Here is a 22,224-nt window from a genome sequence, read left to right as displayed (position 1 = left end):
GAAGTTAGACTCTAAAATTTTTATTTCGTCAATGCTTTACTTCCTTAAGAGGGTGTTCGTACTATGTTCGATTTTCCGTTTGGATCTTTTTGAGCACCTCTCTACTCAGTTATTAATGAAATCGGACTCTTCTCATAAATATGAAATAAGTTGCCCTTTATACCTCTAGGATTTTGCTATGCACTCCCAGCAAAATTTTATGGAAGTGTAACCACTGCGAAGTTCCACTTCCACTCACGAAACTTCAAAATTTTCGCTTAAGTTCAATTTAAGAGCTGTTAAAGGATGGTTTTGAAATGTTTACCTTGTGATTCCGATTAACACGATATAATGTTTTTGTTGGCAATTCCATACTTCCTGATTTCTAAAAGATCCAACGATGACCGATTAAAGTTATTCATTGGAACCACTTCGAGGTCATTTTACTGGATCTTTTACATCTAATTATTTCTTTCGCATTTGAACGAGTTCCATGAATGCTAAATGCAATTTTACCAGCAATAACATTGTTGTTTCTGTGCCATGCCAAAGGGTTGGGGCGGTTAGTCAAAATGCCATGCTAAGGATCTGAAAATAATCCAGCGTGTCTGGTTAGCTGGTGCGCACAATAACTCTCAAACAGATCAACCGATTTGGTACACTGAGCCTTGTCTAAACATAAATCATGTTCGAAAATGGACTATACCGACCGGTTGACTCCTTTGGGTACCCTCCCCACAAAAATTCTAAATTTTTCGATAATAGTGTGCATTAAAACTCTAGAAGGGAATGATCCACCAATACTCACATCGCAATATTTTTTTCTAGACATAATAGAACAAGTTGGAATATGGACTATATCCATATCGGTCCACTCATTCAGGTACCACACACATACATACACGTGTTCCCACAACATCCCCGAAGAAACAAGGAAGTCTTTTCTCATATCAATGAGTGCACGCCTATTCATATTGGCTGAATTATATGGGACCTATTTTTTATCGCCGAGTCCGAACGGCGTGTCTTACGACACCACTTGCAGATAAGTTTTTTTTATGGCTGAAATACTCCGGTAATGAAAACTAGCATTAATTACACTGTGGGGATTTGCCTTCGCCGAAAATTGGAATCCTGTGGTAGCAGATTGAACCGCAGACCTCCTGAATGTAAGGCGGACGTCCTTACCACTTCACATGATAAAATGTCCAAATGTTTTGCAAAAGTGTTGTTTAAGGACATACCTCCGATCGTTTTCAAAGGACTGTCTAATTTTTTGACAATACCTTCGGATGAAGGGCACAAAAGCTCCTAAAGCCCCAGCACGATAACTTACAAATTGAGTATCCGATTGGGCCGAAAGTTTACACATTTTAAATGTCTTCCGTACATCAAGTTCCAAGAAGGATTACATAAGACAACAGAATACAAAAGTTAAGTACAGTTAAAGGTCTGTTCAAAGATTGTTGTTGTCGGCCTTGTGTTTCAGTTTACAGCGAAAGGCCTTCTCATAGAAAGCCTCCAGGGCTTCTTATACAAGGCCTTCAGGAGCTTCTCATTCAAGCACACATACCCTTCTTTTGCTTTTTATACCTTTAAGGGCTTCTCATACATACCCTTTTTGTGCTTTTCTTCTAGAAGGTCTTTAAGACTTTGAAGGCTTTTGTAGAAGACCTTTAAGAGCTTATAGACATCCTTAATAAGCTTCTTACAGAAGCGCTGCAGTAGCTTCTTTAGAAGGCCTACGAGGGCTCCTTATATAAAGTTTTAAAGGACTTCTTATAGTAGGACTTTAATGGCTTCTTATAGAAGGCCTTCAATGGCTTCCTATAGAAGACCTTAAAGAACTTTTTATAAAAGGCCTTCTTATAGAAGGCCTTAAAGGACTTTTTATAAAAGCCTTAAAGAACTTTTTATAAAAGGCCTAAAAGGATTTTTTTAAAAGGCCTTAAAGGACTTCTTATTGAAGGCTTTAAAGGATTTTTTTAAAGATGTCCTCAGAAGACTTCTTATAGAAGACCTTACAGAACTTTTTATAAAAGGCCTTCTTATTCAAGGCTTTAAAGATGGCCTCAGAGGACTTCTTATAGAAGACCTTAAAGGACTTCTTATAGAAGACCTTAAAGGACTTATTATAGAAGACCTTAAAGGACTTCTTATAGAAGACCTTAAAGGACTTATTATAAAATGCCTTAATAAACTTCCTTCAATTACTTCTTATAGAAGATCTTCTATGGCTTCTAATTGAAGGCCCTCCGAACACTTATTACACAATCCTTTCAATATTTTCATATATAAGGTTTTAAAGGACTTTTTATGGAAGTCCTTAAGCGACATCTGACTTTTTATAGATTGAAGAATATAGGAGACCCTAAAATGACTTCTTATAGAAGCTCTTAAAAGACTTCTTATAAAAGGTCTTCAGCTCGTCTATAAAGACTCACTTCAGCTCGTCTATATAGACTCACTTCAGATCGTCTATAAAGACTCACTTCAGCTCGTCTATAAAGACTCACTTCAGCTCGTCTATAAAGACTCACTTCAGCTAGTCTATAAAGTCTCCCTTCAGCTGGTTTATAAAGACTCCCTTTTGCTCGCCTATAAAACCCCCTTCTGCTCGTATATAAAGACTCACTTTAGCTAGTCTAAATAGGCTCCCTTCTGCTCGTCTATAAAGACTCACTTCAACTCGTCTATAAAGACTCACTTCAACTCGTCTATAAAGACTCACTTCAGCTAGTCTATAAAGACTCCCTTTTGCTCGCCTATAAAACCCCCTTCTGCTCGTATATAAAGACTCACTTCAGCTGGTCTAAATAGGCTCCCTTCTGCTCGCCTATAAAACCCCCTTCTGCTCGTCTATAAAGACTCACTTCAACTCGTCTATAAAGACTCCCTTCAGCTCGTCTATAAAGACTCACTTCAGCTAGTCTATAAAGTCTCCCTTCAGCTGGTTTATAAAGACTCCCTTTTGCTCGCCTATAAAACCCCCTTCTGCTCGTATATAAAGACTCACTTTAGCTGGTCTAAATAGGCTCCCTTCTGCTCGTCTATAAAGACTCACTTCAACTCGTCTATAAAGACTCACTTCAACTCGTCTATAAAGACTCACTTCAACTCGTCTATAAAGACACCCTTCAGCTGGTGTATGAAGACTCCCTTTTGCTCGCCTATAAACCCCCCTTCTGCTCGTCTATGAAGACTCACTTCAGCTAGTCTATAAAGACTCACTACAGCTCGTCTATAAAGACTCACTTCAGCTAGTCTATAGAGACTCACTACTGCTCGTCTATAAGGACTCCGTTCAGCTCGTTTATAAAAACTATTTTTAGTTCGTTTATAAAGACTCCCTTTAGCTCATCTGTAAGGAATCCCTTTAGCCCTTCTATAAAGACTCCTTTTAGCTCGTTCTGTAAGGAATCCCTTCAGCTCGTCTATAAAGACTCCTTTCAGCTCGTCTGTAAAGACTGCCTACAGCACGTCAATAAAGACTGCTTTCAACTCGTATATAAAACTGCCTTCAGCTCGTCTATAAAGGCACCCTTCAGCTAGTCTGTAAGGAATCCCCTCAGCTCGTCTATAAAGACTCCCTTCTGCTCGTCTATAAATATTCCCTTCTGCTCGTCTATAAAGACTCCCTTCTACTCGTCTACAAAGACTCCTTTCTGTCCGCCTGTAAATACTTTCTTCTTCTCATCTATAAAGACTCCCTTCCGCTCGTCTATAAATACATTAATCATCATCATCTCACAAATTATCAAAAATGAAGCTTTTAAGAATTTTCAAAAAGCTTAATGTAGATGAGAAAAAGCTTCAATAAGTAATTTGTTTTTTTTTTCTATCGCCTCAATTGAGATTTTTACAAGATTTATTTCTTTTTTCTCATAAATTATCAAAACAAAAGCTTCTAAGAATGTTCAAAAAGCTTTGTGTATTTGAGAAAAAGCTTCAATAAGTAATTTGTTTATCGTTAAAAGAGGTATTTTCTCAATTGAGATTTTTTACAGTATTTATTTTTTATTTTCATTCATATCAAGCAGCGCCACATCCATTCTTTGATTTACTTGCTAACTTTCAGTATTTTCAAAGATTGTTTAATTCGTAAAACAATTGCCAGCTTTCGTTGCATTCGATGTTGTCATTATTTGCAGAGAGCGAGCACAGAGTTCAAGGTTCTTAGATGCATTGTTGTTATCAAAGAAAATTAATTGACATAACATTATGTATGATGCTATATATAAAGAATTGATTTTATTATACATCTGTGTAACAATGAAACGAAATAAAAGCACCAGCAGATGTAAAAAAATACTCTCTTTGTATTATTATGTATTATTTTTATTTGACCACCTCTATTTAGCAAATGTCAATGGTGACATATTTATTTGTTACATTCTATTTTCCCCCCTATAATACTTGTACTAGGAAGTTGGTGGTTGGTTTTTCACCTTTAATTCCGTTTTCTTATTTTTAGACATTTCGGTTGTGTTTTATTTATAACAAAATTGCCCCAAACAAATGTGATACTATTTTGTGGTTGTTTTCCTTTTGTTTTCTTTACCTTTTCAATGTTTTGTCAATGCGGAAATTTAAAGAATTGTTGATTTTTTTCTCTTTTCTTATTTGCATTGTTATGGCGTCGGGCACAAGACTTGTCTAGCAAATGAGCATACCACCAAAAACGTTTTATTTTCTTTATTCTACAAGACATCACATGCATTGATTGCATATTAGTGTTTTGCTGTTGCTGCTTCTTCTTAATCTTTCTTTTGTTGACTTCAATTAAAATTAATATTTTTTGTTGTAAATGATAATATGTAAAATTCCAAGATGGGTTAATGCCACCCATCATTATTAATTTTTATTAATCATTTAACTCATACAACAAAGTTTATTGTATTCTTTGTTTTGTTGTTTTTATTTACTCGAAGATGGGTCCAACTTTTGTCTTTTCTCTTCACGTAAATGTATTTTTTTTTTCAAACAAAGATATGCGTACGGCTTTATATTCATTTTTGAAGAATGAAATATGAAGTTTTTTTGAAAATTGTTAATAATAATGGCGCTGCTGCCTGTTGCGTATACACAATACAATAAGTAATGAATTAAAGACCATATCACGTATACGCACAATAGAATTATGCTAGATGGGAATTTTCAAATTGCTAAAAATCATAGATGGTGAAAACAAAACAAAATAATTTATGTAAAAATCATCAAATAACATATGAAGGAAATATTCTTAAAAACCAAAAGTTTGACAGTAACTTAAAGCAATTCGTTAGTTTATGAAGACTCCTTTCAGATCGACTATAAAGACTCCCATCAGCTAGTCTATAAACAATACCTTAAGCTTGCCTATAAAGACTCCCTTTAGTTCATCTATAAACAATCCCACTTGTTTGCTCCATCGAAGCTTAGGCCTGCCGATTCTGCGTGCACCGCCATGTGGCATGTATTCATACGCCTTTTTAGCGGGTTCATCACCGCTCATTCTCATGATATGGCCTAGCCAACGCAATCATTGCATCTCGATACGTTTAACTATATTCATGTCTTTGCATAGCTTATATAGCTCGTGGTTCATACGACGTCAATATTCACCGTCAACGCAAATCGGCCCGTAGATCTTTCGAAGAATTTTCCTCTCAAACACACCAAGCACTGCCTTATCTGCTTGCGCAAGTACCCATGCTTCGGAGCCATACATTAGCACGGGTAGTATCAGCGTTTTGTATAGTGTTATTTTTGTTTGACGAGATGTGGCTTTGTTTTTAAATTGCTTACTTAGACCATAGTAGCATCTGTTGGCCAATACAATTATTCTTCTTATTTCACAACTGATGTTGTTTGTTGTGTTTATGGCAGTGCCGAGGTAGACGAAGTCTTTAACTACCTCAAAATTGTAGGTACCAACTTCTACAGTTGGTCCGAGCTCTATGGACGCTTTGCGCGTCGACACCATCAATTTGGTCTTTTCGCCGTTTACCGCCAGACCCACTTTCGCAGATTCTGCTTCGACCTTCCTAAAGGTATCAGTTACTTCCTTTACTGATCGTCCCATGATGTCTATGTCATCAGCATAGGCAAGTAACATGTGGCTATTGGTGTAAATTGTGCCATTTCTTTTGACATTTGCATCTCGTATTACCTTTTCCAGCAAAATGTTGAATAGGTCACACTCCCTTCAGCTCGTCTATAAAGTCTCCCTTCAGCTCGTCTATAAAGACTCCCTTCAGCTCATCTATAAAGACTCCCTTCAGCTCGTCTATAAAGACTCCCTTCAGCTCGTCTAGAAAGACTCCCTTCAGCTCGTATAGAAAGACACCCTTCAGCTCGTCTATAAAGACTCCCTTCAGCCCGTCTATAAAGACTCCTTTCAGCTCGTCTATAAAGACTCCCTTCAGCTCGTCTATAAAGACTCACTTTAGCTCGTCTATAAATACTCCCTTCAGCTCGTCTATAAGGACTCCCATCAGCTCGTCTATAAAGACTCCCTTCAGCTCGTCTATAAAGTCTCCCATCAGCTCGTCTATAAAGACTCCATTCAGCTCGCCTATAAAGACTCCCTTCAGCTAGTCCATAAAGACTCCCTTCAGCTAGTCCATAAAGACTCCCTTCAGCTAGTCTATAAAGACTCCCTTCAGCCCGTCTATAAAGACTCCCTTCAGCTCGTCTATAAAGTTTCTCATTTAGTGTCCTTCAGATCTTTTAAGACTTAGTTCTGGTTCATCTTCATTTGCTTTTGCTCCCCATATGGACTCTTTCTTTCAGCTCATGTATAAGGACTCACTTAACTCTGTTATTACACGTAGAGTCTATTGAAGATTAACTTAACCCATTTAGCAGAAATATGCAGAAACAGTTGTTGTAAACCTTAAATTCTTAAAACTTATACAGATGTATATAATAATATGTTAATACATTCTAATTTAACATAATATCAAACATTTCAAGGGCATTCTTGCATAGTATGTTTATATTTATAAGCAAAAAAAATATTGTGCAAATAAAATAACTTTGAAATACTCGTCATAACACAAATGTATAATCCATTTTTTTAATTAATTAGTATGTACAATACAATACTCATATACATACGTATACGTATTATCTGTTGATTACATGTTGCGTATACTTTACATTCAAATAATATTAATCATACGTGTACTGTTTTCGTTTAGCCATTCTAATATTCCAATTATAGACTAAATAAAACACTATTTATTAATCTAATATTTATACTATACATATCTTAATTAATTTTGCAAAATTTTGAAATTCTATGTCGCCGATTTATTTTTCATAATCTAACAATAGCAGTGAATCATCATTAAATATTGTTATTAGAAAAATAACAGAAATGTTGTCACTTATCATGGAAAATATGTGGGATAAACAGAGGATGACTAAGCAATTTACTTTTATAAAACGAAAACATCCGCTAAAAATTTCAATTTTTATATGTAAAAACAATATATTTTCAAAATCTTCTCAAAAAGGAATTCTGTGCATCTGTTTGGACCGATTTGATAAATACTTGGCACCTCGTACTATTTGGTCCAAACTTAGAACAAATTCGAAGATGGGCCAAATCGGTAGTAGCCTACAAACGTAGGCGATTTGTTCGAAACTTTGCACATGGTAATATTTTTCGACTTACTCCTACGGGTATCTACTTGTTAAATTTTCATTTTTTTAATTGCTGTTTAAATACATGCCTCAGATAGTTTTGTAATTTTTACTGCAGGTAATCCCCGCGGCCTCTTTTACGACGGTTCAATTTGCTCGGAGCAGGAAAACTTACGAATTGAGTATCTGATTTTGCCGAAACTTAGGATATCTTTAATTTTTTTAAGCATACATCAATTTCCATAAAGCTTTAACCCTTCGGACTCCTTCGGGCACCTCCTTCGGATATGTTAAAAACCTTTACACATTGTAGTATTTCTTTTATGTTATATCAAGTTCGATGATGGACTATGTCGGATAGGAGGAGGATCTTTTGGCCCTGATTATGTTATATGTATTTCGTGGGCAAGTCCATCCTTTCCACGATATGACAAAATGATTCAAAAGCTCGAAAAAAGTTATACGGTAACCAATAAAATGACTTTTGGGCACGAAAACTATCGAAAGGAGTTACCGACATTGGTCCAACCTTTCCACATTGTAATATTTCACTTAAAACTTAAATGAAGTTCGATGGTGTTAAACATTTTTGCTTAAGTGCTACTTTGGGTGACTCGTTGATAATCTGATTACAATTATATGTATATTTGCGTGGGCAAGTGACTACAACTTTTTTGACTTAAGAAGCCAATACTTCTGAGGGGATACACGAAATACAGACAAGGTCTGTATGGACAAACATTTTATGCTTTGTGAGTAAAATATACAAAAAATGTCTAAAAAAATTAACATTTTGGTGTAAAGCCATCAGTTCAATGTTTAAATTTTTGATAAAATTTTCGGACTTTGTCCTGCCTCGTGTACATCTCAATTTTTGGCACTCACATTTTACATTATTTCGTTTTCCCTTGTGTTGTTACTTATTGCAGAGTATGACTATTCCGGATTATTCCCTTCTTTAGCCTCAAAGCACTTCTGATCGAAATGTGGGTTTGTTGTAGAAGGCCCCTGGTACCCTTATACTGCTGTTGCAATTGATTGCATGGAGTGGTCTTTGAAAGCCTTCCATAGACAATCTTCCTATCTCCCATAGAAATCTTTCTAAAGACTTATTTTTCATCGAGGACCTTACAAAAGCCCTCTTCATACAATAGATCTTTAACCCATTTCGTACTTAGTGTTTGATTTTTCGAACAGTAAAATAATTTTTTTAAAAAAATATTTATGGATAAAAAATGTAAAATTTTAAACAAGTATTAGTATATATATTAAAGCTTTGTTCCCGTACTTTTTAATAGTAAAATTCGTAAAAGAGAGAAAAATTTTTGTCACACAAAAGTTTTTTTCAAAAAGTTTGGGAACGTAAAAATGGAAAAAACGCCAAAAAAGCTGGAACAAATGTCAAAGTCGGCGCACCAGCCACTCAGACGCCGGCATCCATGTTACTATTTTTTACACGCTCAAATTTGTCGAGTAAAAAGTTTTTAAAGACAGCGTTATTCAGCGCCATTTTTGCTTAAAGAGAAATGAACATTTTGCAACTTTTTTGTGTACGGGAACGGGTTTTCGGGTAAAACATGTAAATGTCGTAAAAAGTGTAAAAACTTTTTAGTTGTGGAACAAAGCTTAAGTCTCATCTGTCGCAAATAAAAAAATTTTTCCATTGAAAACTCACCCTCCCCTCGATGGTAGGGGTACATTTTTGAAACCTATACTTTTTAAATCAATTTTAAAAAATTATAAAAAAAAATAAAATTTAAAAAGTAATTAAGGGGAATTATTGCCAATATATGTAACCGTTTCACAAAATATGAAGAACACGATTTACGTCCGCGAGCGCGACTTTTCATATGTGCAAAGTTGACTGTTCGAAACTTCCTATCCTATATGTCAGTGGATATATCCAAACGTGGACATGTACTGACAAATTAGGGGAAAAAGTTAATATAGCTCCATAGAAGACTGAATACTAAATGTCAGCCATTTCTGTAGGATAGTATGGCTAAAATCCTGAAAACCCCTAAAATCCAGTGCTGACAAAGTTTAGTAACCCCAAAGAAAACTAAATATGTATTAAATTACAATCATTTTTGTAGGATAATGCAACTAAATCCCTGGAAAACCCGAACATCGGGCGTTACCGTATATGGGGGGTAATCCAAAACGTGGACCAGTCCCGACACATTTCCGGGGAAAAGTTTTGTAGGCCCAAAGAAGACTCAAATCGGAAATTGTTTTCAGTAGATTTTGACTCCATTTGGGTCCCTAATTACCCTAAAAAGTATTTTTTTCTTTCTTAAAAAATAAATAAAAAAATAGTTTCGAGACGAAATGGGTTAAAATTCTACACCCTATAGAATATCTTTAAAAGACATTCTCCCTATGGAAGACATATAAAAAGAATTATTTATTTACAATTTATTTTTTATGTTTATACCCTCAGCATTTATGCTAACGAGGGTATATGCACTTTCATACGGGCAAAATGTGCCTCATCGAAATAATGGTTTTAGACCCCAAGTATGTTTGGACGAAATGTGTTTCAGACAATTTGGAGTCGATTGAGCAATGTCCGTCTGTCTGTCTGTCTGCCTGGTGCGCACGATAATTCTCGAACGGATGAACCGATTCGGTTCAAATTTTGGCTTTCGTAATATTTTTCCCAAACTTAGTTTAAGATCGAAGATGGGCTATATCGGTCCACTTCTTCCGGTACCTCCCCCACAAAAGTTCGAAAAATTTGTGCGCACGATAACTCTTGGAGGGAGTAACCGATTTGGTCTATACTTTGCCCAACGTAAAGTGTGTTCCAGACTTAGATAAGGTTTCAATATGGACTCAATCGGTCCACTCCTTCGGGTAACTCCCACACAAAATTTCCGAAAAATTCAGTTTAGCAATTTGTATCCACTGCCCCCATACGACGGTACAAGTTTCCTTAGGGGCAAGTCCATACTTCCCGAGAAAATAGCCTGAAAGTTGCAAAAAACCCCTATGACATCGTGTGAGGTGGTTGGAGCGCAAGATAACTCTCGAACGGATCTGCCGATTCGATCCAAAATTTGGACTTCGTCGTATTTTGTCCAAACTTAGTTTAAGTTCGAAGGTAAGTCATATCGGTCCACTCCTTCAGGTACCTCCCCCACAAAATTTCAAAAATGTTTGGAAAATTTGTTCGTACGGTAACTCTTGAAGGGAGTGGCCGACTTGGTCCATACTTTACACATCCTAATATATCTACTGGATATAGATCAGGTTCAAATATGGACTATATTTGTCCACTCCATCCGGTACCTCCCACACAAAATTTCGGATAAGCTCACTATAAGACCTGATATCGAATCACTTTGATTTTTGTTGAAGCAACTTGCATTCGCTGCCTCAATTACGATGGTAACAGTTTTTTCAGGGGCAAGTCCATACTTCTTGAGCAAACAGCCCGAAGGGTATAAAAGCCCCCTAGGGCGCCATATGTAGTGGCTGGAGATCCACTTCCACAATGGTCAATGTAGATCCATTCCTTTTAATATCTCCTCCTCAAAACTTTTGATCTTTAATCCTAATCAACTTTTTTGTCGGTTGAAACGCCCAAAATTTTTAAAAACCCCTAAATACATACGTTTTTTTGGGAAAAAATTGTTTCAATTTATACAGGCTGAGCGTATATTTCTGTCAGCAAAGCCGACTGATACTTTTTTACTTGTTTTATTTATTTTTTGTATATTTTCTTTTTTTTTTTTTGTGAGCACCTCTCATAGTATATGTTTTAAGATTTTCTTCCCATTGATGGTATTTAGAAAACGATCTTTCCATAGATGGGTTTTAGACGATCCGCTTCCCATAAAAAAACTCTTAAGAAGTCATACCATAGATGTCCTTGAAATTACAATCTTCCACAGAAAAAAAGTTGTTATTAACGTCAAAAGATGTTGTTAAATTAAAAAAAAAAAAAAAATGGAGAAATAAAGGTGTTTAGATTTGGAGCGGCTCATTACCATGGTTTTAGCAGCCGTAGACTCTTTTAGCTTCATGTATCACTATGAGTTGGTTTGCAACACCACGCCTAAACCCATGACTTTTCAACTTCTCATAAATAAACGTGTTTTTTAGGGTCGCAACCTCAACCTTAACCTCTGCCTACCATGTACCTTAATGCGTCTGTGTTTAAAAACCTATGCATAATTTGTTTGAATACCTATGCGCATAGCTGTGAATCATCACACATTTGGTAGCAATATTTCGAAATTTTCAAATATTTTTATGTTGAGTTTTTTCATTTTCTTCTTCATCTGTTTTGACTTTGTTGGTGTTTAAATTAGCTAATTTAATTAATTATGTTTTATTTTTTATTATATGTATGTATGTCTCACACTGATTTTGTGAAGAGAGGTGACTATTAAGATCTCCTCTCTGTCTCCCATTCTCTCTTTCAATTTTCCGCAATGTTTTGATTTCGAAAAAAAGTGAGACTATTTTTTTTAGTAATCCACATGTTACATATATTTTTCGAAATTTCACAAACAACAACAAAAACAACATTTAGTATTTATTAAAAAAATATAAGTAAAAAATACGACAACAAATTAAAATTGAACATTACCGTGAATGAAAACAAATTAGACAAGACTGCCTTTTTGGCTGGCAAAACTAGACATTTTGAGACGTTTTCCATTTTATATATATATATTTTTTTTTTTAATTTGTCTTTTTGTTTTCTTTGAAAAAACTATAATTTTTTATGAATAAAATTATTTTTGGTGCGCAAATATAATTTCAAGTGAAAAAGTAGTTCAATGTGATGTGTTTTTCTTGCTCTCTATTTTTTTTTTTCTGTTTTACACAAAGATTTTTATGGGTCTTGCAGGTGTTGTTGCTTGCGCTTAGATCTTCAACTATTCTACCAATAGGTAATACGTGTGTGTCTGAGGGGATGCAGGGGATAGTTTAGGTATGAGTTTACTTTGTTTTCATAAACATTGTGTGCGTTCTTTCTTTTCGCCTTTTTATATTTCCTATATTTTCACCTTTCTCAATGGTCAATATAGAGAAATGATGATATTGCTATTGCTGCTGCTCTGTATATTTTGTTGTGGGCATTTTGGATTATTACTGTCATGTCATGTTCGAATGTTTTAATGGTCCAACACAACGCCGCCCCCATCTTTTTCTAGATCATATGGAAGGAAAAAAAAAACAGATTTTCTTTTCGGTCTGTCTTTAATACTCAGCATCATCGTGATGCTGTTCTCTTCGATTTATCATGAATTTGTTTTCTTTTTCTTTGTTTTAACAAACGGCAAAAACGTTTTTCACACAGAAAAATTCAGCGTATATATTTTACAATTTTTTTTCTCGTTCGTATTTCTACGCCACGGTTTTGTGAAAATAAGAAAATTATAGACGTGTGAGATTCAGTTAATTTTTGATTTTTCGACAATACGTTTGAACAACGATGATAATCAGCAACGGTGCGCGTGTTTAAAAAACTAAAACAATTTCACCGAAGAAAAAAAGTGATAGCGAAAATAGAAAAATATATAATTTATTTTATATATGAAAAAATGCATATACATATACAGATAGCATAAGAAGATATGTTTATATTGTGTGATATAGAAAAATTGAGAAATAAATCCATATATAAAAATAATAATAAATGTAACAAATCAGTAAAAATATAATGAATACTAAATGAAAATAAAGTATTTACAAAGTGCCACACATAATTTTATTAAAAAAAAGAAAAGTGATCGTTTTTAATGTTATACTAAAAAAAGAAAAATATCGAAAAGAAACCATACGCATTTAAACTAAAAATCAAACGAATTTTATTATTAACCAAACATTTTCCAGTGAATTTAAATTTCTACGCGAACGTACACCCTCAGCCAGTAAAAAGGATAAACGTCGCAATTCACATCGTTACTCCAAAGAGTGCAGTGATACAACAGGATATCAAAGGAGAAACAACGACGAGGTAGCTTCGTATTTAACATCATCCTCATCTGGTCACTCATCACGTTCCTCAAAAACTCCCACCAACAACTCGATGAGTGATCGTTATCGTTATAATCGCTATTATGCCGGTGCAGGAGGTTTGGGCACCTCAGCCACAAGTACGGGTCTCTATGACCCCTCCACATCCTCCAGCGGTGGACGTTATCAAAAAAGCTCCACCACAGCAGTTTCGGCTTTAGATCGTTTACGTTCAAATCTTAGTCCAGTGTCATCATACTATAAACCCTTGATGAGAACATTTAGTGTTAGTATTTTTATGACCAAACAAATATTTACAATTTTATTGGAAAAGGTTTATTTTCTTCTCCCTTTGGATCTTGGCAAAATATCTCAATCATAATCTAATTTTAAAAAATATTTCCATTATTTTATTATGGAATTTTTGTTTTCTTTTCTTCATTATTTATGATTCATGTGCAGCCCAGTCATCAATAACATTTCCTGATGGCTGTACCGTTGTTGTTTTATAGGTATTCATATAGTATTATTAAAAATATTTTGTGGTCTTCTTCTTGTTTTGTCTTCTGGACAAATATACATATACATTTGTGTTTATTTTTGTTGCCTTATGCAGTTAGCTACTAGTACCGCTTGTCTTCTCTTCCTCTATAAACATGCACTTCAACATTTTGATATGTTTTTTGCACTTGGGCCTTAATATGAGAACACACATCCATATTTTTAGATAATGAGGACAGGCCAGAAATTGTCAATTTAATAAATGAAATATTGAATGATATCCATGTTTTAAATTACCACGAAGGAAAATATACAGAAATTCGCTAAGAATGAAAGTTTTGTTAAAAAAAATACGTTTTGTTATGTGAAACTTAGGTTAGTAGATCAGTAGCCCTATTCTGTAACTTTTTAACAACTTTACTCATTGTTTATTATACAACAATTTTATTTGTTTGTTTTGTAGTTGTTACAAAAACAAAAGAAATTTTAACAACTTTTCAATCGATAAAGGTTACAGAATAGGTCTACAGTAGCTTCGGTGGTTTTAGACGTTTCAAATTTGTGAGGGATATTCATCTTCGGACTTTCTGGTGTTTAGCAAGAAAATATGAAACCCTTTGTAAGGACTAAAAAAGTATTAAACGGCTTTGTCGACATAGATATACCCTCAGCCTGTGTCATAAACAAGGAAGCAGACCCAATATGCACACTTTTTCAAAAAAACCGTTAACTCCTAACGTCTAAAAACACTATGCAACACTGCAAACAACTTCTAGTATGCATTTTTTGAAAGTACATATTTAGACTACAAAAACCCTAGTAGGGTTTTGTCCTGTCAGATCCAGTTCGGATTTTGCCGGGCTAAATCTAAACTTTTTTGTATTTATCAGACCTTTATCTCAGAAACGAATAGGAATTTGGCCTTGCTGTCTTTAGCAATATTGTAGCCTTAAACTAGTAGAACTTATCTTTTGAAAAAAAAACACATGAGAAAAACTCCATCTAGGACATCAAAATCTATAAAATATAGAAAATTTTACATAATTGCTGAAATTCTGGTCAGTATCGGCTAAACTATTGGGAGTGGAACCAAGTAACTATCTGCAAAAATCTTCCAAATAAAATTCTCAACAATTCTTTAGAACATTCTGAAGCTCTAAAATGCTTACTTCATACTGTTTCAGCGGTATTTTGCGTCATATCTTTTACAACACATATTTCAAACACAGTTCACACCAACAGTTTATTCTCGCATTTCGGATTTCACTACATTATTGAGATTTTTATTAAATCGTCGTTGAAAAGTGTACTGAAAACAACGGTATAGAGGCATTTTACAACAATGGCATGTTCTGAAGAGTTGTGTGTCCAGGGAATTTTTTTCCAAAAGAAAATATTCAGAAAAAATTAACAGTTTTGGAGATACGGTGCGAAATATATAAAAATTGTGGAATTTTTGCATATATTTTAGAATTTGAGGCAATAAATGTAGTTTCTCGAGTTCATTATTTCTCCAAATATTTTATTCTTGTCCTTATCTACAAATTTGCTTCAGACGTCAGAAGAAGATTCGCATTGGTTTCAGAGATATAGCACCGAATTTCTTTAAAAACTCAATATTTAACCATGTTTAGATGGAGCCATAAAATCGGAGCTGGATCTGACACAACAAAACCCATCGTTTGGGTCTGTACTTTCAAAAGCTACTCAGTTCGAATTGTTTGCACAAGATCACCTTAAAAATGTCGCACAGTGAAATACATTCAATTATTTTCTGTTATTGCACACTGAATTCTAGAGTTGTACAATCTAGTTCATTTGATAGATCCAGTACAATAGTTCAGCTCTTTTAACTGAACTAATTCATTAATCTAGTTCATAGTTCATTGTCCAGTTCAATCATTCGGATCAGAATCGTTCGCTTAGTGAAAACGCATACATACACCAAATAAACAAACACATCACTTTACGAAGGCATCACATAACACAGACGACGGCGTCACTTTATGCATGTGTAAACGACATGTTGAACTAGACTGTGAATCGTTCGTTGATCGTACGGTCACCGACTGATTCTAGTTCAGTGAGCTATTGAACTATAATGAAAAAGACAATAATAAATATAATGAACTATATCGACTGATCTAGTTCATACGCTCTTTTAAATGAATAGTTCAATTGAACTAGTTCGTTCATGAACTATACAACTCTAATTAATTCCAGGGTTCGGCAAAAATAGCCCTTAGAGTAACGTTGGTGATATTTCAAGTGGTGCCTTAAGACACGCCTTTCAGACAAGATTATAAAAAATAGATTTTAGCAAATAAGAATCAGAGTGCACTCAGAGATATATAGGAGATGTATCCTTATTACATTTCGTCGATATTTGACCAAGAAATCAAGCTGCGACGAAATTTTTCCCAAAAAAAATCTTAGAAGGTATTTAGTATTTTTAAGAAGTATGAACTTTCTGAAAGTTGGAAGTTCCGAATAAATGCTTCTGTTGAAAATTTAGCTACTAGGTGCTACACATAGAGTCAAATTTACAGTTAACTCAGTTGGAAAACGTGGCTATACCAAAACATGCCACCAATTTTGAATTAGGAGACTGAATTCCATATGTCCGCGAGCAGGTCTAAATCCGTTCTTAAGCTATGTTCGGAAGAACTATTTCGCTATTCAAAATTTTGACCGAATCGGATTCTCCCCCGAGAGTTATTATGTGCGATAGCCATTCTAGTTGAAGAACGTAGGTTTTTTTACAGCTTAAGGGTAATTATCTCAGGAAAAATATACCACTGTAACAGTAGTCGCGAGGACTATCTGCGGGAAAAATCAAAACTATACGAAACCTGACCATAAGAGGGGTTATGGCCACGTACAACACGGTGCGCCTTAACTAAATTTAAATTAAAGGTGCTTACACCTGGGAAGTTTTTGTGGTTTCTGAAACTACAATGTTCAAAGATGAGAAAAATCATAAAAAAATCGCCGGAGGGATTTTCAAATAAATCACGTTCAATGTTCACATTTTTAGGTTTTAACGGTTTGGCTTGGAAACCGCAAGTCCTATCGAAATGGTATTAAAGATAGTGTTTTAGCAGTGAAAATTCTCTACAAGATTGTCCATTATGATGTTTTCGTAGGTATTACCATTTTTGAGATATAGAAGTTTAAATTTTGACAATATACTGATTGTATCGTCTCCTTATAAAACTAGGTCATGACTGCAATTTCCCAACTTAAACTTATATATCTCAAAAATGGTACAAACTAGGAAAAAATTACGAAAACCAATCTTATAGAGAAATTTCACAGCTATAAGGTTTTCTCTAGTTCCCTTTCGATAAGACTTACCGTTTTCAAGCAAATCGTGAAAAGGTAACAAAAAACCTAAAAATGTAAACTGAACTTCTACATCTCAAAAAAAAAAAATGGTAAACCTAGGAACCAATCATAATGGTCATTCCTCTACAGAATTTTCACATCAACAAAATTTTCTTTAGCCCCATTTCTATAGGACTTACGGGTTCCAAGCAAAATCGCGAAAACCTAAAATAAACCTAAAAATGTGAACTTTGACCGCGATTTATTTAAAAATCCCTCCAGCGATTTTTTCTTGTTTTTGGATTTTTCTCATATATGAACATTGCTGTTTCAGAATCCGCAAAAAACTTCCCAGGTGTAATCGGTTTTCATTCAAAGTTAGTTAAGGTGCGCCCTGCATGAAATTGTTTTATAGGAGGCCATACAGTCTGTACATAGTCCCAATTTGAACTTTTATATCTCGAAAATGGTAAAACCTACGAAAATATCATTGAGGTCAATCTTGTAGAGAATTGTCACTGCTACAACATTTTCTTTAATCCCATTTCGATAGGGCTTGCGGTTTCCAAGCAAAATTGTGAAAACCTAAAAAAGCCTTAAAAATGTGAACCGCTTTGACCGCTCTTTATATGAAAATCCCTCTGGCGATTTTTTTTTTTTTTTTTGTTTTTTTATTTTTCTCATCTATGAACATTGTAGTTTTAGAAACCTCAAAAACTTCCCAGGTGTAAGCACCTTTCATTTAAATTTAGTTAAGGCGCACTGTGACACATTGAACAAAATCTAAATTTTTTTATTCGCTCATTTTCAAGTTCAGGTAGAATAGAATACCTTGCAACAATTTCGAGTCGATCGGACAAAAACTAGCAGAGATAGAAAGAGAAAATTCATTGTGATTTTGTATGTAATATCGAAGTTTGAAACACGGTTTTTTCAAAATGGCATTTGAAATGCGGTGCCCACTGTAGCTGGAAAACGGATGATCCGATCTTCATATGGTGTTGTGATATTATTATACACATAAAAAGCTTGTACTTAAGTGAGAGACTTTCTTAAAAACATTTTTTGACGAATTTATGGAGAAAAAACTATCAATTTTTTTAGTTAAAAAGAAAATTTTGACTTTGACAGTTCACATTTTTTAAAAATTTATATTTTAATTTCGCTTCGCTTAAGTACAAGAATATTAGGTTCTTAACGATCCCATAAAAACATATACTGATCGGTTTATTCGTTTTCGAGCTACAGTGGGCACCGCAAACTGCTTTAGTAAAAACAAGGTTTTCGTAGGCGGTTATTTGTCAGAACACTGTGCAATATTTGTCAAAAAATCCGAAAGTAGCTCCAGGTGTATCTATCAGACGAAAACAAAAAAAATGTCATTTTTCGTGCTCAATAAGTGGCCGGCCATAACCCCTTAAAATCGAAATTTTGAATTTGACAGTCAATTTTTTTTTAATGGACAGTTTTTTTCTTTTCGCTTAAGTACAAGATGATTAGTTTCTTAATGATCCCACAAAAATATATGCTGATCGGTTTATTCGTGTTCGAGCCACTGTGGGTACCGCAAACTGATTTAGTAAAAACAGTGTTTCTTAGGCGGTCATTTGTCAGAACAGTGTACAATATTTTTCAACAAAAAATTCTATTAGCTGCAAACAAAATCTTCTTAAAAAAATTCATGAACAATTTCAGTTTTCGTGCTCAATAAGTGGTCATAAAAAATTGGTTTTTGTAAAAAAAAAATGACATTTTGTGTGGGAGAGTTAACGTGCGTTCCAAAAAAACCAAAATTTGTAGTAATCTTATCTTTGTTTATCTTTGTTTCAACGCTATAATTTTACTCTCCATACTTCTTTCGAAAATTTTCCGAATGTTCCAAAAACCCCGCCCAATTGCTCACCCAATAAGAAAACAAAGAATTGTTTTTATACCCTACACCACTATATGGGGAGGGTATTTATAAGTTGGTTTTGGCTCGGAAGTTTGTAATACATTGAAATAATGGTCGTAGAACCACCAAAATAAATTTCTCGACGAACTGAGTCAATCTAGCTATGTGTGTCTCTCCGTCTGTCTGTTCGTTATCTAAAGCTTGTAATCACGCTACAGGTCGCAATTTATTGGAGAAGGCGCATAGGTTGAGAGGAGGATGCCACAGAGAAAAGCTTATTGATTTTGGTGATGACCAGATAATATCCAAGGGTTGGAATACGCAACAACAATTATGTGGAAGAAATTGTCAACTTTTTATATATCCGTTTTTAAGGTAGAAAATCTTCACCTTTTCAATGATATATAGCATTTTTGAGTAGGTGGTTAAATAACTGAGATATGGCAATAGTTCCCAATCCAATCCATTTCATTTTTTATTTTAATTTTAAAGGCGAATATCCCAGTTTTTGTTGGGGCTTTTCAATAAAAATTACCAAATTGCGTTACCTCGGACATTTCCGTATCTTGTAATAACTCTAGTGTCAAATATAATTGAGGTGGAACGCTATTTTTTTAAATCCGAGGGTATTTTTCCGCTGCCCGGATATAACTCCCAAAATGATTTTGGGCGTTATGTCCGCTTTGCTTCACGGACATAACCCCCAAAAGAAAATCGCGGACATAACTCCCAGTGGTTTTTTTAATTTCAAAATTATTTCTTTGCTTAATGTTGAAAATTATAATTATAAAAATTGTTATAAATTTTATAAAAAATAAGAATAAGAAATTTTGTATTTTCTTTAATTGTGAAAATATTTGTCAAGAAAATCGCGTATTTTTTTCAAAAAACTTTCGCCTGTGGCGTTTTTAGCTTTTCGGAAAGTATTTGCTCATTTGTAAACTTTTTATTTTCTTAAATAGTGAAAATATTTTGATAAAAAAATCGCAAAACAAAAACTTTTTATATTCTTAAATTGTGAACATATTTTTGTAAGAAAACGCGCGATTTTTTTCAAAAATATTTTGGACTGCGGCGTTTTTGTTTTTCAGAAAGTATTTGAATTTTTTACAAACATTTTTTATCTTCTTAAAATGTGAAAATATTTTTTTTTGTACAAAATCGCGTGATTTTTCAAAAATATTTTAACCTGCGGCGCTTTTTGTTTTTTAGAAATTCTTTGCAAATTTGAAGAAAATCTTTTTATTTTCTTAAATATTGAAAATATATTTGTAAAAAATCGCGCGATTTTTTTTAATATTTTCATTTTCGGCGTTTTTTTAATAAAAACTTTTTGTTTTCCTGCAGGCGGAATTTTTCATTTAAAATAGGTCTGAAGTAAAATTTTAAATATAGTTAGATTCGTATTGGCTACTACTTATTTTGCATTTAATTTTCATAAAAAATTTAAATCAATTACAAATTATGAAATGAGAAATGTATATGAACTTAAATTTTCTTAGAAATTTGAAATAAACATTTTATTTAAATAAAAATCAATTAAATTTTAAAAACTGACATACTAACTCCCATTGGTACTTATGTCCGTTAGGGGGGGTCGGCCATAGGTTCCAAACAATTTGGGAGTTATGTCCGTTGGGAGTTATGTAGCGGTACGATTTTTCCGATAGGCAGATTAAGTTCTTAGATGACATTTCGTACACCTTTGAAAACAACCTCTGCACGTCCCCGATGGGCTATATCGGCCCACGTTTTGATATAGCTTCCATATTAGTGTACCACACGATTTCAGTTATATATGCTTTTACATACATTTTCAGCCCTAATCGCCTGTATTTTGGAATTTGGGTTCTTTATGATCAAAGAACTTCTCCACCAAAAATTGAAGACACAGGCCCACGTTGTTGTATAGACCCAAAAAATGGTACCGCCCGATTATAAGTAATTTGAATTGAATAATTATTTACATTTTCGGTCGAAATTGGTAAAAAAAACTATAAACCTAGGCCCACTTTTTGGTATAGCCCCTATACAGTGATACCGATCGATTTCGTGTACTTTAATGTTGTTTTCTATATCGTAAAGTGGCTGCAATTTTGCATTTGGGGTTCCAAATGGTCAAAACATTTCTCCACCTTTAATTGTTGACAACAAACAAAACGACTTATATTCCCATTTAACATGTTCGTTGTTATGTTTTAAATACCAACAGATTGTTTAATATTCCAAATATACAACTGTTTTGAAATGAAAATATTTCCATCATTTCCCAACATAAACTTTTAAAGATCTTTTTATTAGCAATAAAAAGCATTTTCACTATTTCCCAATATAAAATCTAAATATGCAATTCATTTTATTGCCACTAAAAACGTCTCTAACCTCCTCCTTAATTTTTCAATAACACTTAAAAATATAAAATTTATTTAATTAAAATTATGTCACTTTTATAGAAATAAAACTATAAAAACCACGGCGGCGTTAATCTTGGCCAATATTCGTGTTTTTCAAGATCACATGCAAAAACAATTCTGGGAAAAATTAAAATCAATTCATTTTCACTTTAAGATTTAATAAGTGTTAATCTAATTTTTGAAATGCAGTTTTTAATTTTTCATTGCCATTTGCATTTGATAAAACCGAAAGCAAAAAAAAAAAATTAAACAGCAGCAACAACAACGTTAAAGCTAATAAAATTCAGTTCATTAAATTAACAAAATGTAGAATCTCTTCGTGATCTCCTCTCCTCCTCAACTGGCTCTATGAATTTCAAAAATACTTTAGTTAAGAATTATCGAAAAAAAGTGAACAAAAAAGAAAACACAAGAAAATTTTCTGCTGCACCACATTTTTGGGGGATTTTCGCGCTAGGGCATCAGTTTAGTAACCACCCAGCAAACCAAATGTCTGATGTC

At 34.0% G+C, this 22,224-nt stretch overlaps 1 protein-coding gene across 50 annotated transcripts in view; it reads left to right on the top strand.

Annotated features, from left to right (window-relative positions):
• The window catches only part of Doa (CDC like kinase darkener of apricot), a 470,031-nt gene that overhangs the window by 416,642 nt on the left and 31,165 nt on the right, over window positions 1–22,224 (top strand). For 19 of the 50 annotated variants that reach the window (XM_073960738.1, XM_073960737.1, XM_073960729.1 and 16 more), the window contains one exon: window positions 13,465–13,873. The exons of 26 other annotated variants lie outside the window; for them this stretch is intronic. In XM_073960738.1, the coding sequence (XP_073816839.1) occupies window positions 13,465–13,873 (409 nt within the window). Of the gene's footprint in view, window positions 1–12,430; window positions 13,874–22,224 lie in introns of those variants that run through there. 5 more of the 50 variants (XM_073960751.1, XM_073960750.1, XM_073960749.1 and 2 more) reach the window with 2 other exon arrangements.

The sequence above is a fragment of the Musca autumnalis genome, unplaced genomic scaffold (assembly GCF_047663935.1).
Source record: "Musca autumnalis isolate F117 unplaced genomic scaffold, ASM4766393v1 scaffold_1, whole genome shotgun sequence".
Lineage (NCBI taxonomy): Eukaryota > Metazoa > Arthropoda > Insecta > Diptera > Muscidae > Musca > Musca autumnalis.
This window is presented reverse-complemented; position numbering and strand designations above follow the sequence as displayed.